Source organism: Cupressus sempervirens, chromosome 3 (assembly GCF_028749045.1).
Source record: "Cupressus sempervirens isolate cs-2001-9-10 chromosome 3, ASM2874904v1, whole genome shotgun sequence".
Classification (NCBI taxonomy): Eukaryota; Viridiplantae; Streptophyta; class Pinopsida; order Cupressales; family Cupressaceae; genus Cupressus; species Cupressus sempervirens.
This window is the reverse complement of record NC_143120.1, coordinates 713033476-713051840: the sequence shown is the minus strand read 5'-3', so window position 1 is coordinate 713051840 and position 18365 is coordinate 713033476. Positions and strand designations below refer to the sequence as shown.

The following is an 18365-nucleotide window of genomic DNA, read 5'->3' as shown; positions in this document are numbered from 1 at the left end:
AATAGCCTTCCCCCATACCGTGCACAGTCCCGTGAAACACTGCCCAGCACTTAGATATTTTGGTAACCACTTTGTCACTGCGTATTGTTCCCGTTGACGGCTCTGTTCTTTCCAGTTGTAAGGAAGACACTTTGCCTCTGCTCCTTTTCCACTATGTACTGTCTGCCAACCTTATCTGCCGTAAATGCCCAGCTCTGTCAAACATCCATTATGGGCTCAATACTCTATAGACTTCAATAACCAACCTGTTACTTGCTGTGGAAACTCCAACAATCTGAATATCAACGTATTAACTCAACTATTGTATCTGAAACATATAATGTGAGCACTTGGTTTTCGTGTAGCCTCACCTTTTTCCTTAAGGGGTTTCATCCTTAGGAAATATCCAGTCATATTCAAGCAACCAATTAGGATTTGAATAATAACAATTATTCGTTGTGTGAATCCCAATGTAGCTCCACACTTTTATAACCTTGATATGAGGGAAGACACAAACAACTAGGCAATGTGGGATTAAAAGCCAATTTCGTCTTTTAGTCACTTAAGCGACTTTATAATTTTATAACATTAAATATTTAAATAAATCACTTAAGTCACTCAAACTTTAATATCTCTTGAAATACTTGTTTGATTGCCATGTCGTCTGAAATAGGAATCTCTCCTCATAATTCCCCATGTGACCAAATACACTTTCTAAAAATAGAAAGGGTCCATCTCTATTACCCCTGACTTACTATACATAGTAAGTATGGCAAATGGAGTTTGAATGACATTGAGCGAAGGCCAAATCCATGAATCACTGAATGTTGGAGATGAACCAATCCTTGGAAGACCCTCTAACCATAGGATCCAATATTAGGCTAATCCTTGAAATACTGATGCTGGCAACCAATGGGGACATTACAAATATGTACATTATAATTGCATCCATCCATAGCATCAGATATAATCACCATGGTTAGCATCAGTTATACAACCCTAATGTCTTGCCCGATCAAGATCTGTCACACCTATAATTTTGAGATGTTAAATTTGTACGCTCAATAATCTTTGCAAACATCAACAACCCTTATCATTGTGTCGGCAATGATTTCCTTCCACATCTACAATCTTGCCATTTTGTGTGCAACATTTTCCTCTGCATCCATTTGGATCACCATGACAAGATCATTTTAAATAGGTATTCAAAACTTTATTCAAGGTATTATTAATTTTTGAAGGATATCTATCTATGCGGTCTTTTGGTTCTCAAGCTTTCACATGTCATCATGAATCTATAAAGGTGCATTGTATAGAAAATACTAATCAAACTAATTGGTTTACAGTTGCTAGAATCAAATTTGTGAAGTTTAGGATTTTAGTAAAAAAAGGAATCCATAAATCAGGATATATCAAAACCATTCAATAATCTGGAAGAAATGTATAACCATTAATGAACCCAATTTCAAAATTGTGCAAAAATGAGTAATGCACGAGTCAAATTCCTGAAGCTGTAAGAACCTTAACTCACAGTTTTAATGTAAAATTGAATGTTAAAACATCTGGAACATCAAAGCCCTGTTTCAATGCCAATTCTCTTTTAATATTAAATTCTACATTAGGTTCTTCAAAACAAATACAATTCTTTTCTCTTTCAAAGATTGGTTATCTGGATCCTTAGTGAGACTTGTTAAATTTCTGCTCAGAAATAAAGATGAGACAACAATAACGAACATAAACAACACAAAAGACTTGATACATTTATCTTGGGAAATCCTTTCCACTTAAAGGGAAACACCGAGCCACACCAGCAAAATATTTCTTTTATTAATAATGAAAAATATTCAAGTACAAGGCTTTCACTTGATTGATTTATAATATACCAAGCAATCACATAAATAGATTGCATTTAGACTCTTCGTCTTACACACTAAGGTCCATTCAAATTCTAATACAAGACCCTTCATATTTCCAAATATTCAACACTTCAATATTTCAGAGATCCAATTTTTCAGCACCATTGAAAGATCAGTTGACCTTATGAATACTTTGAATGGCTTACCAAACATTTTTCAGATATGCAGAGAAGATACGCATAGTCAGAGTTTGATCATGAAAGGAATTTCCGTTACATGGTTCAACACGACTCCCGACAATAATGCCATATAAGAGATGATGATGCCAATAATCAAAACATAAAATAAATCATAAATAAGGCTACGAAATGCATAAACAAAGATCTCTTCCTCCAAATGATCAGGTGATGTTGCTCCATAGAAGCCTCCTTATGCAAATGTTTTGCTTGAGATTGATGGTTTACTTCAACAGAAGAATGATTTCTTCACAAAGTCTGTCATCACATAAGAGACAAATAATACGAGATGAATAATCAACTACAATTGAAACATGACCATTATTACAAAGTAATTGGAAAATATTTGCTTGTATTATCAGAGACCGAGAGGTCTATATATATAAAATAATGGAACGATGTTCCCTTAGGAAAGGATTGTAAAAGAATAGAAACATTTTATTTTAGAAACAAAAAACTAAATATTAGAAATATTCTAATATTTACAAAAGATTACAATAGGTAACCATTAGATACTAAATAGAGATAGTAGAAACTATCTATTATCGTAATACCCTCCCTTAATGTTTAATCTATCCAGAGCACGAAGTTGTCAAAAAGCGTGAAAGGTAGATTCTGTTTGCTCAAGGTGCTTTGCACTATTCACTGTGGACTGCGAACCAGATTACTTAGATAGGGCAGCTAAGCGCTTCTGAAATTCAACCTTCATGTGCCCAAACTTGTGGCAATAGTTGCATTGAATGTTTTTCTTCTGTGAGCCTTATGAATCTGGAGCAGAGGATGTCTGCTAAAACTGGCCTTTATCCTTCTTAAAGAATTTGGCAGCAAAGGCTTGCTCTATGGAGATGGAGCTGGAATTGCTACCTAACTGTTGTTTTCATCGATCTTGTTGAAGCAAAAGTGTGCAGAGATCCGTGAACCTGATATCAGCACCGGAAGACGTGATGTTGAGAATCTCGATTAAATGTTCGTAGGACTTTGGTAAACTCCAAAGAGTGATAACCACAATGTCCTCTTCCTCCATCTTGCGACCGATGGCAAGCAACTGGTCACAGATTTCCTGAATCCTATTCAGGTGAGCTTGGAGTGAGGTTTCACTCGTCCATGATAATAGAAAACAAAACGTTCTTTAAGAAGAAAACTCTGCTTTTGTCAGAAGTCTCATGAAGACCTTTGAAATGTATCCATATCTCGGTAGCTGTCTTGCCGAATGGAATCTGAGAGAGCTAATCATTAGCCATGGATAATTTGAGAAGCATTACCACCTCTCGATTATTCAGATCCCATGAATCTTGATCAGTACCAGGGGCAGTTAGAGGCTGTATAAAACCTAGAACAATCTTTTCAGTTTTTCGATATCCAAAAATTGCTATAAGTCACTGCTTCTAAGTGCCATAATTTCGACCATTGTATTTTGAATTGCTCTTGAGCAAAATATTGGTCAATGATGCCATAGCATGTTTTTCAATGAAAAATGTGAAAATCTGTGAAGGCACATTCTTCGAGGCAAATAACGGAAGACCCAACAAATTTGAAGGGTGACCTAGAAGAGAGTTGAAAAAGCCTAGAAAGAATATGTTGTTGGTTTTTGGATCGACTGGCTTGAAAATTGAGGCATGAAAATTGAAGCACCCAGAAAAAAACGAACAACAACCTAGTTGAGCTCTCAAAAAACCCACCAAGAATTTGTAATCAAAAAAAGTTTTGAGGTCAAAAACTAGGGTTTCGAGCCAAAAAAAAAGTCGGTGGCCATGGAGGTTGAATATGCAGAAAAAATGGCGGATCTAGGAAGAAATAGGTTGCAAAACTAAACCAGAAGTCGACAAATTCAAATCTCTCAGAACGGAAACCCTAGTCGGATTATAGAGAGAGTTGGAAGCAAATATTGCATGTAAATAATTTCGAAAAATAGAAGGCAAATAATTTCAACCAAGAAATTATAATAATTTTTGAAAAAATTTAGAGTATTGGCTTTGATACCATATTACGAAAGTAATTGGAAAATATTTGCTTGTATTGACAGAGACCTTGAGGTCTATAAATACCAAAGTATCCAGAATCGCTAGTTTGTCGATTCGATTCATGGCTGCCAATTTTTTATGAATCACTGAATCAGTTTGGCGATTTCATGGCATGAATCACCGATTCTTGCGATTCATGCAGAAAATTCCATGAATCACGAAAAATCAGCAGTTCAGTTAGGGAGAAAGTCAATTAAAAAATTAATAAAAACACAAATTTTGTAATTTATTTTTTTGCGTTTCCTCTTTGTTTTTTTAGGCATACATTTCACGGATCTTCATCACAGATTCTTACATACATTTATGATTTGATGTCTTATGGATCTTCATCTTATATACATACTATGGTTTGAATCATTATGATCCTACGATTTCTATTTACTTCAGCTACAACCTAAAATTTACATTTTACGTGTAACGTAGTTATGTATGTGATGGATTTATCATTTATGTTCCATGTTTATGTATGTTATCTTCTATTTGATGATGTTATAGTGTGTTTAAGTTATATTCAATAAACGGTGCATGAAATAAGTTTTAAATTGTTAAAATCTCTTAATTTCAAGGGTTTTTAAAATTTGCCAATTTGTGGCCGATTCGATTCCGATTCTCGTTTTTTTGATATATACAAAAGAATCGAATGATGTTTCATTGATAAACGATCGTAAAGAATAGAAACATTCTATTCTAGAAACAGAAAACTAAATATTAGAAACATTCTAATATTTACAGAAGATTATAATAGATAACAATCAGATACTAAATAGAGATAATAGAAACTATCTACAATCGTAATAATAATTGCCTAGTAGGGCAATGATGTCTTTTTCCTGCAATATCCACCAACTGAGAGTTGCCTTTTATCTCTAGACCATGGAAAATTGCAATATAGGTAGCCTTAAGCCCTCCTTACATAGTCAACCATTTTTCTACATAATTAGTTTTCATTCAAAGGAATAGGCACCCTTGAACATATTTTCCTTATAATACGTTCTTGGATATGGGCTGCCCCAGCTACTCATATGCTTTCTTTCAAGGCACTATCAAAATTCACTTTCAATCCATTCTGCAGTATATGTCACTTCTTCTCTTGTTTATTATTAGAGTTTTCTATTAACCCTTAAATGGATAAACCATTGGATGTCTGTGTATACTATCACACTTATTTGGGTTGATAAGTGGGGAGTATTTGAAGCTCCCTGTCTCCAATGAAACAATCATGGCTACCAATTATGGCTACATACCTGTAGGCTATGGACTACATAGCTGTCTAAAGACAGAAGTCAAAAAACAGTCTTCACAGCCATGACCTCATCAATGGGGTGCCATAGAACAAAACATATCAGCTGTAAGGAAAAGTCTGAATGTTTCCCACACAGGTTTCCCATTGAAAATACCAAGTTGTAACATCGATTTTCCTTTTTCTTTGATGAATTGCTATAATAACTGAAATAGAGTGTTGAACCTTGCTGTTTGCATCCATCATTACTTTTACATATGAGAACAGTGCCAAGTGAACAGTTCCAATGAGGGTAACATACAATTAACTAGTATTTGTGATTGAAAATCAGTCATTCTTTTCTTACTCTAAAAGCTTCTCTAACCCCAAATGAAAGTTAGTATGATTGATATCATTTTGTTACTTGGATTTTTTGCATGTTAGCTAGTTTCTTGTTTAACTTAAAAGCTTCATTTATCAAGTAACTTGAAGTTACGTTCACTCCTCAGCAAGCAATGAATTGATTGGTACATTGTACTCACCTTATTGAGTTATAACTTTCAGAGTGAGGAGGATGGCACAAAACTCATGTGCTTGTCCCGACAACATGACCTTGGGCGGCTGGATATTCTTGGCTCAAGGGCTTTGAAACTACTTCAAAAGATTTTGCATCCCATTTCTAGGTAATTCTTTTGCTTTCCCTACAGTCTTTATAATCTGAAACAATATTGTCAAGAAGTAAAATTCACTGCACCCTATGTTGTTTTCCTTTTACAACAGGCTTACAGCGCTTTGTCCCAGAGATAAATTCTGATGATAATAATTTTCTTTCCTGTTTGTTATTTAAGGCCGAATAACAAAGCGGAAGGGTCTAAATTTGAAGGTTCTTTCGAGTTTCATGAACTGTCAGTTTCCAGAATTTTCCAGCTTCCAGAAGCATATCTTCTGGAGAATGCTGATAAGCTGCCAGTGAATGCTGTTTTGTCTATGGATATTCATGATCCTCGCGATACACTTGCCATGCAAGAAACATTTCTTCCTAAACTCTCCTCTGGGGCTAAATTTGTTGAGACTCAAGAGACCTATCCTCCTGCATCCTGCGAAGTCAAGTCAGATGTTAGTAATAAATTAGTAGATTTGGAAATATCCAAGTGTGGAAATGAAGAAATCACCAGTATTTCCGATGACACCTGCTCTTTCAGTGCATCCAAAGAAGATCCCCAAAAGGCAGTCGACACCTTTTATGGATCTGCACCTAACAAGGCATTGTGGAGTTCTCAGAAAGAGGGTTTTTCTCTAGGCATCCCTTTAAGTGAGAATATTCTTAACCAGAAGCGCCATCTACAGCGTCTGGATTTCTTTTACCTAGGTAAAGGTGATCATGGAGACAAATTGATGGAAAGAGACCAAGGACATTTCAGCAAATCATGCCCTATTGTTCTTTTGAAAAACGATAACAAGAAGATTTCTGCTTGTGGGTAAGTGCAGTTTCCTTTTTCTGCAGAAATGAATCCTTCATATATAATATATATAATTGTTTGTCCTAAAGATAGTAAACATTGGCTATGCCATACAGAGGCAATGTGAAACTTTAGATCCTGGTTGAAATATTTTCATATGATGGTTTTTTAATCTGTCGTTAAATTTTCACAGTCATAATGATATCTGTATTTTAAAATTTGTAATTTCTGTTACAATACTAGAACGGTTATTTTTATGGCCAAACAAATCTGTTACTTACCCAAGTGTGTCAGGAGAAGAGATGATATATGAGTTTGTATAATAGCTTTCCTATCTTTTTAATAATAAATCTTATAATTTTTTTGAAGTGAATGCCATTAAACCATTATATGATGAGATATATTTCAAATTATGTTTTTCTTTTAAACAGATTAGTTGCCTTTTAAAAATTAAAATTATTGCACTCTCACTTTCTTTCTACATCATGAATTAGTTACCATTTCTCCTTCTTCCTACATACATTATTTTAAATGAAATTCTAAAATGCTAAGAATTTTGAGAAGAAAATGATTTTTTATTGTGAATATATGTATAAACGTAGAGCCTATTCTAGATGTAGAGAAATTTAAGTGAAATACCAGATGTGATGAAGCTTATGATTTTTTGTGTTCTATATCTTCTAAACTACTCTTCCACATTGAGTTCTCTCACTCAGATTTGGACAACTCTGGTTAATTTGTTTGAGCAATAGACTTATTTGAGAGGTCATTAGTTAGAGGCTCAGCTCATTTGCTCGAATCCTAGTAGTTTTGACACCATTCAAGACTTATCGACTAAGTTCAATCTTTCAGATTGTAGTTAGGATTACGAGTGATTGAAAAAGAAGGCACATGATTGATCGCTCTATAAATTTTATCTAGATTGTTCAGTTTTTATTTCTGCATTCCATGCCACTATTGGTGGTCTTTAGGATGCATGGTGTATTCTATCTTTTGATGATTTTAGTACCTTTCTCACCATGGATTAAGATAAACTCATTCCTAAGGGTCCTCTAAAAATCTCCCAAGTCACATGACCTAGTTGCAAACTAGGAATAAAGATGACCAAAGGTTTATGCCAACAAGGAAATGGCACACAGTATAAGGAGGAGAGGATTAAATATCATCCAGTGCTTGTAAAGTAGCATATGAGACCTCTTCAAAAGTTAACAAACCTACGAAAGCGGTGGACAGATGTTCCTATTGTAAGAGACTTGGTCATGATTGTAATGACACGATAAGGAAAATTGGATTCTTAATACTTGTAATACCTTTCTCCTTATGATTACAATAATAATTGTATTACTTCCAAATAGTTTTGCAATAATATAAACTATAATAGAAATTCATAGTAACAGAAATGGCAATTCAGATTAATACAGTGTCGCAGAAGACCACATCCAAAATGAAGCTCACCTATGAGCTCTGTATGTGATTGTTCTCTAAAAGCATCAGGGTTTTCATCTTGGGATTACCACCTACGAACACAGGTGCTAAAAACGGATTTTGAAAGTAAGTTGATGAAGTGTAGATGATCCCTAGATGAAATCATCTTCCCTTTTGTAATCTCCACAGATAGGCTAGGTCAGCCACCATGTAAAACTACAATGCAAATGTGAATAGTGATCATGGGTAGTAAAGATTATACTTTGAAATTAATGGTGCAAAAATAAACTGCTGGAATCAATATATGTTGAGAAATTAGGAGGGGAGCTGAAACATAGGCAGAATATTGGGGCTTAGGGGTCAGCCATATGTTGAGAAATTAGGAGGGGAGCTGAAACATAGGCAAAATATTGGGGCTTAGGGCTCAGCCAAATATAAGACTCAAGCTATGGGTTGAGGTGTTAAGGGTCAAGCAATGAGTATGCTGGGAAGGGCAGTCTATAATTTTGAGAAAAATAATGGCGAGGCAGGTGATAGATGGAAGGCTTGCTGCATGATAAACAGGAGAAATTTTAAACTTCGATAAGAAGGGAGAAGTGGAGTTGGAAGGGAGAGCATAAAGAAGGGAAAACATACAACAAATGGAAGTAACGAAGACACAAGTACAACCTATGATGTATAGACTAAGATTGACTAGAAATGGGAGATGAAAATGATGAGCACAAATGTTTGAAGTAGATTTATCATTTGACACATTCTTGTGAGGAATAACATCAGTTTTGTCAATTTGACCAAAGATAGTTCATCAAGGGTTATCTCAAAACAATAGACATTTTAGGTTAGTGGAGATGCATAGTAATTTTACAATGACAATCTGGAGGGTGGATCAATTGTTTTGACTGTATGCCTTTTCTCTCTTTGTTCTAAATAATCCTAATGTGTTGAGTTGTGGCATTTGTGGTTTTGACATTTGAAATATTGCCACTTTACCTTAATTAGCACAGCATGGTTATAGGGTTGCCCTTTCTTGTGGTGTTTGTTTGGGATGTATCCTAAACAAACATTAATAAGGGAAGTTTGATAAAGGCAAAGCATAGAGGACTATGTAGATTCTAGAGTTTATTTTCTCTATTTCTACATCCTTCATTTAGTAGGCTAAACATTTGGATTTCATTAATAGCTTTTCCAAGTATACATGGGTCTACATTCTTTGGTAGAATTGCGAGGTCAATAACCAAGGAAAACATAAGAGTTTTACATGGTGATAATGGTAGTATATTATCCATTGTTTTGAGCAATGTTGTACTAAAAAAGGGGATTTATTTGTAGCATAGAGCTCTCCTCAATGTAATGGTGTGGTAGAGCATAAGAACTATTCTCTTACATAAATGTCTCTCTGTATGGTTCACTCTAGGTCTAATGCACCACAGTGATGGGCGGAGGGAGGAGGCTATTAATCACATGAGTTATATCTAGAACTGCATTTTTATAAAGCCTGTAAGGGAGTTGCTCCTTTTGAGTGGCTCAAAGCCTCAACCCATAGTGAAGCATTTGAATTTTGTTGCTTCTCCTCCATGGGTCCACATTCTAGTAGTGAAATATAAGGGTATGGAATCTGGATTCATAGTGTAGTCCCTCCATGTTCTTGGCAATGTTGGTGTATATCAATTTCAATTCTATTGTGAGGTGTTTTCTTTGAGGAGGGCTCTTTGCGTTTACTTTTGACACGTTTCCACCATCTACATTCACATTGGATTAATGAGAATATTTTTTAGGATTAAAATCCACCTATGCATAATCCTAACGATGAGGATTCTCCCTCTACTTTGGTTGATGTAAGATCCCCAACTAATTCTGCCTTAGATTTTTTAGGTTTGGCCTAATGACGTTTCGTCAGACAATTGACGTGCAAGTCTGGTTTGAATTTTCCGAGTTTCTTGTTTGAAGTTTAAATGCTTGTTTTATAAAAACAGATGGCAATATAACATGAAGAAATACAAGAACTGTGAAACACGGATGTGAGCAACTATAAAGCTCAATAAATGATCATTGTATTGCATGGAATTAAGTTTGAAACAACTAGTTACTGTCCTTATTACAGTCAGAAATCAGACCGAGATGACTTCATAAAACATGGATTTACATTGTTATAAACATGACCTTGCATTCCCAATTAAATTAAGAGAATAGCAGAGGTAACTGGGTTGCCAACAGCTAGTGAGAAGTATCCTGAGTCTAGGGATGCTAGGAGTACCAGGGCTGAGTTTACAATGCCCAGTGACCATTGAATGTGGACAAACAAGGAGCTAGAGACTGTCAGTGCCCCTAGAATGGAGTTAAGTGTCAATGTATATTGTATATTAGCAGATATTTGACTTCTGAAGGCAGACAATCTAACCTCCGCTGGTGCATTTCAAATCGCTGAGCCATATCAGGCACGAGGCAAATGAGTGTTCCAAATGTCCTCTATCATCTGCTGTCCTACATGGCATCTGAAGCACAAAAAGGTAAGCCAAATTCTGTGCCTCACCATGGTTTAATCAAGAATTAATTAAAAAGGTCACTAATGGATGCTTCTTAGATGAATTTGGAAGAATTTGTTCAATTTAGGGCATTTAATGGGAATGTAGGGCTTAAGGGGTTGTCCTTTGACCCAAAGAATTAATACAGAAAGAGGAACCTTTAAATTTACCTCAGGGGCTTCTACCTCAAGGGCAACTTTGGCTACAGTTTCTCCTGTAGCTGAGGCAAGCTCCTCTTAATCTTCTTTTGACAAAGACAAAAAATCATGAGTAGGGGTTAATGTAAGTGAACCACCACTTGAAACCCTAACAAAAACCAAGGCTGTTTTTTAAAGGCAGAAAGGTACGACTAAGAAAACCAAGGGGGGGGTCTTGGAGGGGAAAGCAAAGGAACAAAAGTTGAACATAAGACTCCTATCCCAAGGAAAAGGAAATCAAAAGTAAAAGAGTCACCTAAAACCCCCAACTCAAAGAAGAGAAAATCAGAGGCCAAAGACTCCCCTGCAGCTACTAGTGAGAAGGCTCCGAAAAAGCAGGAGAAAGCAAAAACTTCTAAAACAACTATCTTCCTCCAAAAGAAGAAGCCACAGATGAAGAGGGAAGCCTCAACAAACAGCTATACCTAAGAAAGCCAGTGTTAATCTTCACATTGAGTCCTCTGAGTCTGTCCATACGACTCCCAATGAAGAGGAGAAGATAATCTTTAACGGTCCTCTTAGACTACCTATGGAAGTTCACCAAATTTCCTCCTCTGAAGAATCTCACAATAATCCTCTTATGGAGGTCCATAACTTAGATGAAGAAAGAGAAGTAGTGTCTCAAGAGAGTGTTTCAGGTAAACAACCTTTAGAGGGGCATGAGTTGTTGTTGAGTGAGGAGCATCTTCAAGAAAACTAGGGTTTAGAGGGATTGGCTGGGCTCGCTGCTGCTTTGCAACAGATGGCAGATCATGCCCTAATAAAAACAAAAGAAGAAGAAATGGTTCAAAAGAAAGTCCAATTGGTTAGGCATAGAATCCCTCCTTTTCCATGGGCATCTATAGCCTTGAATTTGTGTCGTGATATGATGGAAAGGGAAGAAAAGTGGAGAATAGTTGCAGGAAGAAATTAATGGGAAAAATTAGGAGATTGAAAAGATGCAGGAGATTGTGGCATTAAAGAATAAGGTAGATAATGTGGTGACAATGATACTACAAATTCTTGAGTGCAGAACACCTGCGCAAGTGTATGCACTATATTTGAAAGACCTCCATGTATCCTTTAGATTATCAGAATTATGTCTGATTAGAACCAATCTATCGAAACTTCTCACGAGTTCTACAAGATCTTTCAATCTTCTCCTGCATCAACTAAGAACTTACTATGTGAGTTTTACCTCCATAATTTGGCTGTACCAAATGACACAAAATGAAATCCATTGCTCTACATTGGTGATATGATGATATCCACCTGCGGGCCCTTATGTCTTGGATCCAAAATGAGAATGCTAGAGGGTGTCAAGTAAAAAACCAAAGAGATGAAGAACTCTCCATACCCCTCACTCTTAGGGCAGAGTCTCAAAACCCAAGGATTCTTTATTGACTGGCAGAAAATTCTGTACATAGATGATTGTATGTGTTGTCCTCATTTTGTCATCACAAAATGGAGGTAACAATACATAAAAATCTCAGCTAAGTTTCACATTTCTTTGAGATAATTCACTATTTAATTGGCCAACATTGGTCAACCAATGGTTCCCAATACACATAGTTAATCCTTTTACCGAAGGCTTTTGTCAAGTCCTTCTCATTTTCTCATTTTATTTACTTATACTTGATTTTTGAAGCCTTCAAAGTCTTTATTTGCATATTTGAGTGCTTGTTTAGTTTGTTTTAATCTTTTCGTTTCATTCAATCTCTTGCTTTCGGTCTTCCCTTCGATTCAATATATCTTAGGGCTTAATCGGACTTGTTAGTCAAAAGATATGATCATTTTAGTGCCCAAAAAGTAGACTCTTCAAGCTCAATTGCATATTTAAAAGAATGAATGTTATATTCTAATAATGTTCAATAGCACTTTTTGAAAAATATAACCTAATTTCACTTTATGTTATGTTTTTAAGTTAGTTTATTACTTAAATTTATCACTTAAGCCATTATAGTGCACTTTATGTTATATTTTGATGTTGAGTTGCTTTTTTATTTTTCACTTGATTATAGTGCACTATTAGTCTAATTTAATATTGAGATTTACTTTAATCTTTTGTTTTGAAATATTTAAGAAAAATGTTACTTTTGAAAATATTTAGACATAATATGTAAAATATGTAGTGTAAATATTCTATTTGACCCCTTTAAGTGATATTTGCGCAATTATCAATTAGACATGTGCTAAATAGAAAATATAAGTTATGCAACTCAATAACATGTCTTTTTTGAAATGTCACATGCAAATGCATCTAGAGAATGCGGTTTTCTTCTTGCATACAAATGAAAATGACCAAAATATGCAAATGCTTCTCTAGGGTGCAATTTTGGCTTGGTAAACCCAAATGCATGATAAGTCGAGACATATTTCTAAACATGCAAACACATCTAGAGAGTGCGATTTGCATGTAAAGCAAAAAGTATGACATGTAATCACCCTTGGAGAGTGCGATTTGCTCTTTAAGGGTAAATGTTTGACTTGGGAAAATGAAAAAGCATATTTTTAAACATGCAAAAGGGATTGGAGAGTGTGATTTGCATGAGAAACATGTTTTCCAACCAAGGCGTTGCTTGTAAAGGCCCTCCGAGAGTGCGATTTTCTCTATATCTCTCTTTTTCATGCATATGCTTCATGCATTTCGGCTTCTAGAGTGCGATTTGCACTAAGGGACTCAATACCTGTTATTGCCAAGCCATTCTAAATATGCAACGTAGATCCAAGAGTGTGATTTGCCTCTTGTATGCTTCCCAAGTCCATGTTTTTCCACTTGGACCTCAAAAATGTTTCATGTACATGCAGTTCTAGAGTGGGATTTGCATAAAAAATACCCACTACATGCAATAACATAAAAAATGTTTGCATGCAAATGGCTTTGGAGGCCATGTTTTGCATCGTGGAGACAAACCACCCATGTTTTAGGGCCTTCTAAGTCCGATTTGGCACAAAAAAGTTTGAAGAAGTAGAGTTGCAATAACATCTTGCTCTTTTCATGCACATGCATTTGTCCTTGGAGACCATGATTTGCCTCTTAACTTTGAATTTTTCAAAGGTTTTTGGTTGTACATGCAAATGCAATTGGAGAACCCGATTTTTGAGGACTTGTTCATCCAAACTTCTCTTTCCTCCATTTTTGGTTCATTTATCTCCAAGTATAAGGATTCAACTTTGTTTGCACTTCTTACTTGTTTTGCTAATATTGCATTCCTTGGCTCATTTTTTTCCATTTGTTCAAATGCAACCCTTTTTTCTGCATTTAGTCTTTAAATAAGTTTGAGATCTTCTTATTGCAAATGCAAAAGTCTTCCAATTCCGAAAATGAAATTTTGCAGGTAATAAGAGATTATAATGTTTGTCATGTTTGAGTAAAAAAGAAGAGGTAAGTTTTTTTTTTGTTTTTCTTTCTTGTTTGTTGCTTGTTTTGATTTATTTTTGGAAGAAAGTTGAGGATTCCACCCAACAATGCAAGTGCATATCCATGCTAATTCACACTTCATCCATTTTCCAAACTCCATCCTCCAACACATGCAATTACATCCTCCAAACCAAATTACATATTTATCTCAAGTAAAGATGAGGCATTTTTATTGCATCTAATTACCTCTAGAGAAACCGATTTTGGCAAAAAGTCACACTTTTAAATACCAAAATTATTATTTTGCACATATCCATATACATGCGTTTTGATTCATTTCCAGCCATCACATGTGTTTCATAAGTATCTAATCAATGCTTTGAACACCTATTCTTCATAGATCTGCCATTGCAAACCAGATTCTAACACCTTCATGGATCCAATCCGCAAGATATGTCCATGTCACCAAAAGCCAAAGAAAAGATGAAATATCAATATGATAAGGAGCTAGCCCATGCAACCCTGTCACTTGTTGCATCTACTCTTGATCAAATCTCAAATACAAAGGTTGGACATGTTGTCATGGCCAATTTCTTGCAGAGGCTCAAGACTCCTGCCAAGAAGGATATGCAGTGTATCAAGAGGAGTAACATTCATTTGGTATCCACCTTCCTTATAGCTGCCCTTGAACTTGTGTTCATCTTGGGATGTGTTTGTCATTTTAGCCCCAAGTCAAAAACAGTTAAGGATGTGGATAGCAAGGTACTTTTCAGCTTGGATCCAAATTTTGTTGAACAAATCTTCAAAGTCCCTCCAACTTTAGATGCGTGGATTTGTCCAAAGAAATTTCTATGCAACCATGGAATCAAAGCAAAATAGATTATTGAAGGCATACAAATGATAACTGACTAGAGAATTAGAGGCCCAATTTTTCCAGATGACCATAAACAACACACAAATTTGACTTCTCTCTAGAAGTTAATGATTTGATAACTCTCCTTAGCAGAATCTGTGGTCTCCAAGAATCCAATAACTTTGAGACCTGGATGTTTAAGTTCATCTTCCAGATTTTTGAAACAAACAACCCACCTATTGGGGAGAACTCATAAGCACAACATTGTGCAAATAGTTGATTCATGTGGGGATATCGTCACAATTCTACATGGATTCATATTTAGTCTTCATTGCTGTAGCCATGGGGACATTCTCAGGACTCTCCACCAAGGGAGATCAGTCTTTAGTTCCCATCTGGAACTATTATGATCAAACTATGCTAACACAGAGCAAGCATCATTACAAGACGATACAAGATGCGTTCTTTGGGCATTTCAAGTGCCTTTTCAACTAGCGATTAAAAGAGTATCAAATGGGCCATGGGAAAGGGTAAATTAGTTCGGGTGCATTTTCTTGCAATTTCCAACTTTCACCTACCTGAGAGGGGGTATTTTCAAGGATAACCATACACTTTGCCGAGATATCCCATTGATAGGTTCATTCTCATGGAAATGGCTAGACAACTCATGGAAGTGCAATTGTACCAACACAGCCAACACAGACTAGGATTCAACATTACCACTGCCAAACCCCTCTAGATTGGTCGATATACACACAATTCAGTAGATAAGGTAAAAGCTATGAAAACATAACTTCAGCTCATTACCTTGAAGAAGTTCAAGGCTAGATTCGACTTTGACTACCGAGGAATGCATTCAAAGATAAAAGGGCATTCACCCATGTTCATCGTGTGGAGGATGTGTGGATTTACTTGCGCACTGAGATAGATATCATCAAAATGGATTATTGCAGGCTTAAGTTGCAGCAAATCATTGTCCTTAACATGGTTGAGATTCTAGAAGGATTTGAGATTGAAGATGATGGTGCAATCCTTGATTCAAAATATCACAATACTCAACGTGAAAAGCTTTCCCCCTTTCCTATTTGGTGGCAACAGAAGGAAGAAATTTTTGTCTTTGATAGATTCCAATCTATTTTTCTGAATATTAACAAGTGGCTGAAAAGAAAAGGTTTTAAAAGAGTATATTCGAAGGCTGTAATGAAATAACATGCACAATGGAAGAGATACTATTGAATATTCTACAAATACTTGATAATAACTGAGAGTAATAGGCCACTTTGAGGGGGCAACCTCCAAATATCGCCAATGAGAACACACTTCACAATATGACCTTGAAATAAGACTCACAACCTCCTATATATACCTAATTATGCTTAGGCTGAATATACACAACCCTATATAACACCTAGGCCAACTTACCTACTGAAATAATAATATAATAATGATAACATGACTTAATTAAGGATTAAAATAACCACAAGTTGACTATTCATAACCCTATATACACCAATATTAAGGGTGTAGCATGTCCTCTCTTTTCAGAGAGGCATTGTCCTCAATGCTAACCAAGTGTGGATTCTTTTGAATGAACTCCTCATCCTCCAATGTGGCCTCTTCAACTAGTAAATCCTTCCATTGGATGAGATACTGGGTGAGGGTTCTATTCCTCAGCTTCTTCGTGCGTGTTTGAAGAATGCACTCTGGTTCCAAGATTATTCTTCCTTCTTCATCAAGCTCAGGTAGTACTGATTTAGTAGGAATATTCTGCCCAATTACCTTCTTCAAACAAGAACCATGAAAAATTGGATGTATCTTTGTTATTGTTCGCAACTCTAGCTTGTAGGCAACACTACCAATCTTTTTCATGATTTGGTATCATCCATAATATCTTGGTCACAACTTATTATTCTTGTTTTGTTGCTTCATTGAGATTTGTTTATAAGGTTGCAATATCAAGAAGACCCAATCCCCAACTTCAAAATTTCTTTCACTATGATGTTGGTCCGTCTGTTATTTCATTCGATTTTGTGCCATTGCGAAATTCTCCTTGATTCCTGAAAGTACCTATTGTTGATGGAGCAAGTGGTCCTCTACTGCTTGAACTCTTGGTGACACCTTTAATGTGATGTGATGGAAAGAGGATGATATCCATAAAGTGCCAAAAATGGAGACATTTTTTATGAGCTATGAAAAGAAGTTATGTACCACCATTTTGCAAGAGGTAGCCAATCTACTCATTGAGATAGTTTCTCTAAAGTGAACAAGTGTAGATATCCTTCCAAACATTTATTAACAACCTCAGTTTGCCCGTCTGATTGAGGATGGTATGAAGAACTATGAGCCAATTGAGTACCCAAACATGAGAATAAATTTTTCCAAAAGTGACTAGTAAAGATAGGATCACGATCACTGACAATAACCTTAGGTGTACCATGTAGCTTTTGGATATTCTCCAAAAAAACTTTTGCCACTGTACTTGCTGTAAAAGGATGTGATAATGCAATGAAATGTGCATATTTAGTGAGGCAATCAACTACTACCATGATGACATTATGACCTTTAGATTTGGGAAGCCCTGTGATGAAGTCCATGGATACCTCTTCCTAACGCTGGCTAGGAATAGATAAGGGCTGCAAGAGACTTGGTGTCTTAATTGTCTCCCCCTTATTTCTTTGACAAACCAAACATTCAACCACAAATCTTTGAACATCACCTTTTAGCCCTTCCCAAAAAAAATCTTGCTTGACCCAATGATATGTCTTCAAAAATCCTAAATGACCACCAACTGGGGACTCATGTAGCTCTGTGATAATCTTGTGTTTAAGAGTGGAATTCTTGCAGAGATACAAGTGCTCTTTATACCAAAGAATATCCCCCTTTAAACAAAACTTATCTGAACTACTAGGATCACTTTTTACTTGTTGGATGAGATTATTTGTTGCAACGTCATTTTGCCACTCTGCATTATGTGTTGCAACATCATTTTACTCCTCTTCTTTGGCTTCTACCGCCCAATTTTCTTGTAATATTGAAAGGGCACACAATAAGGCTTCATTTTTTTCATCCTTCCTGGAAAGTGCATCGGCCACAATATTTTCCTTCCCTTTCTTATATACAATCTCAAAGTCATATCCCAACATCTAAGTGACCCATTTTTGTTGCTCTTCCGAAGATAGTCTTTGTTCCAAAATATATTTTAGGCTATCACGATTTGTCTTAACCTTGAAATGTCGACCCATTAAATAAGGCCTCCA

The 18365-nt window shown here is 35.9% G+C and overlaps 1 protein-coding gene across 1 annotated transcript in view; it reads left to right on the top strand.

The window, feature by feature from the left end:
- Nucleotides 1–18365, top strand: part of POP1 (ribonuclease Ps) — a 60162-nt gene that overhangs the window by 17426 nt on the left and 24371 nt on the right. The window contains exons 6-7 of the mRNA XM_089821652.1: nt 5876–5994; nt 6160–6789. Coding sequence (XP_089677778.1) covers nt 5876–5994; nt 6160–6789 — 749 coding nt within the window. The remainder of the gene's footprint in view (nt 1–5875; nt 5995–6159; nt 6790–18365) is intronic.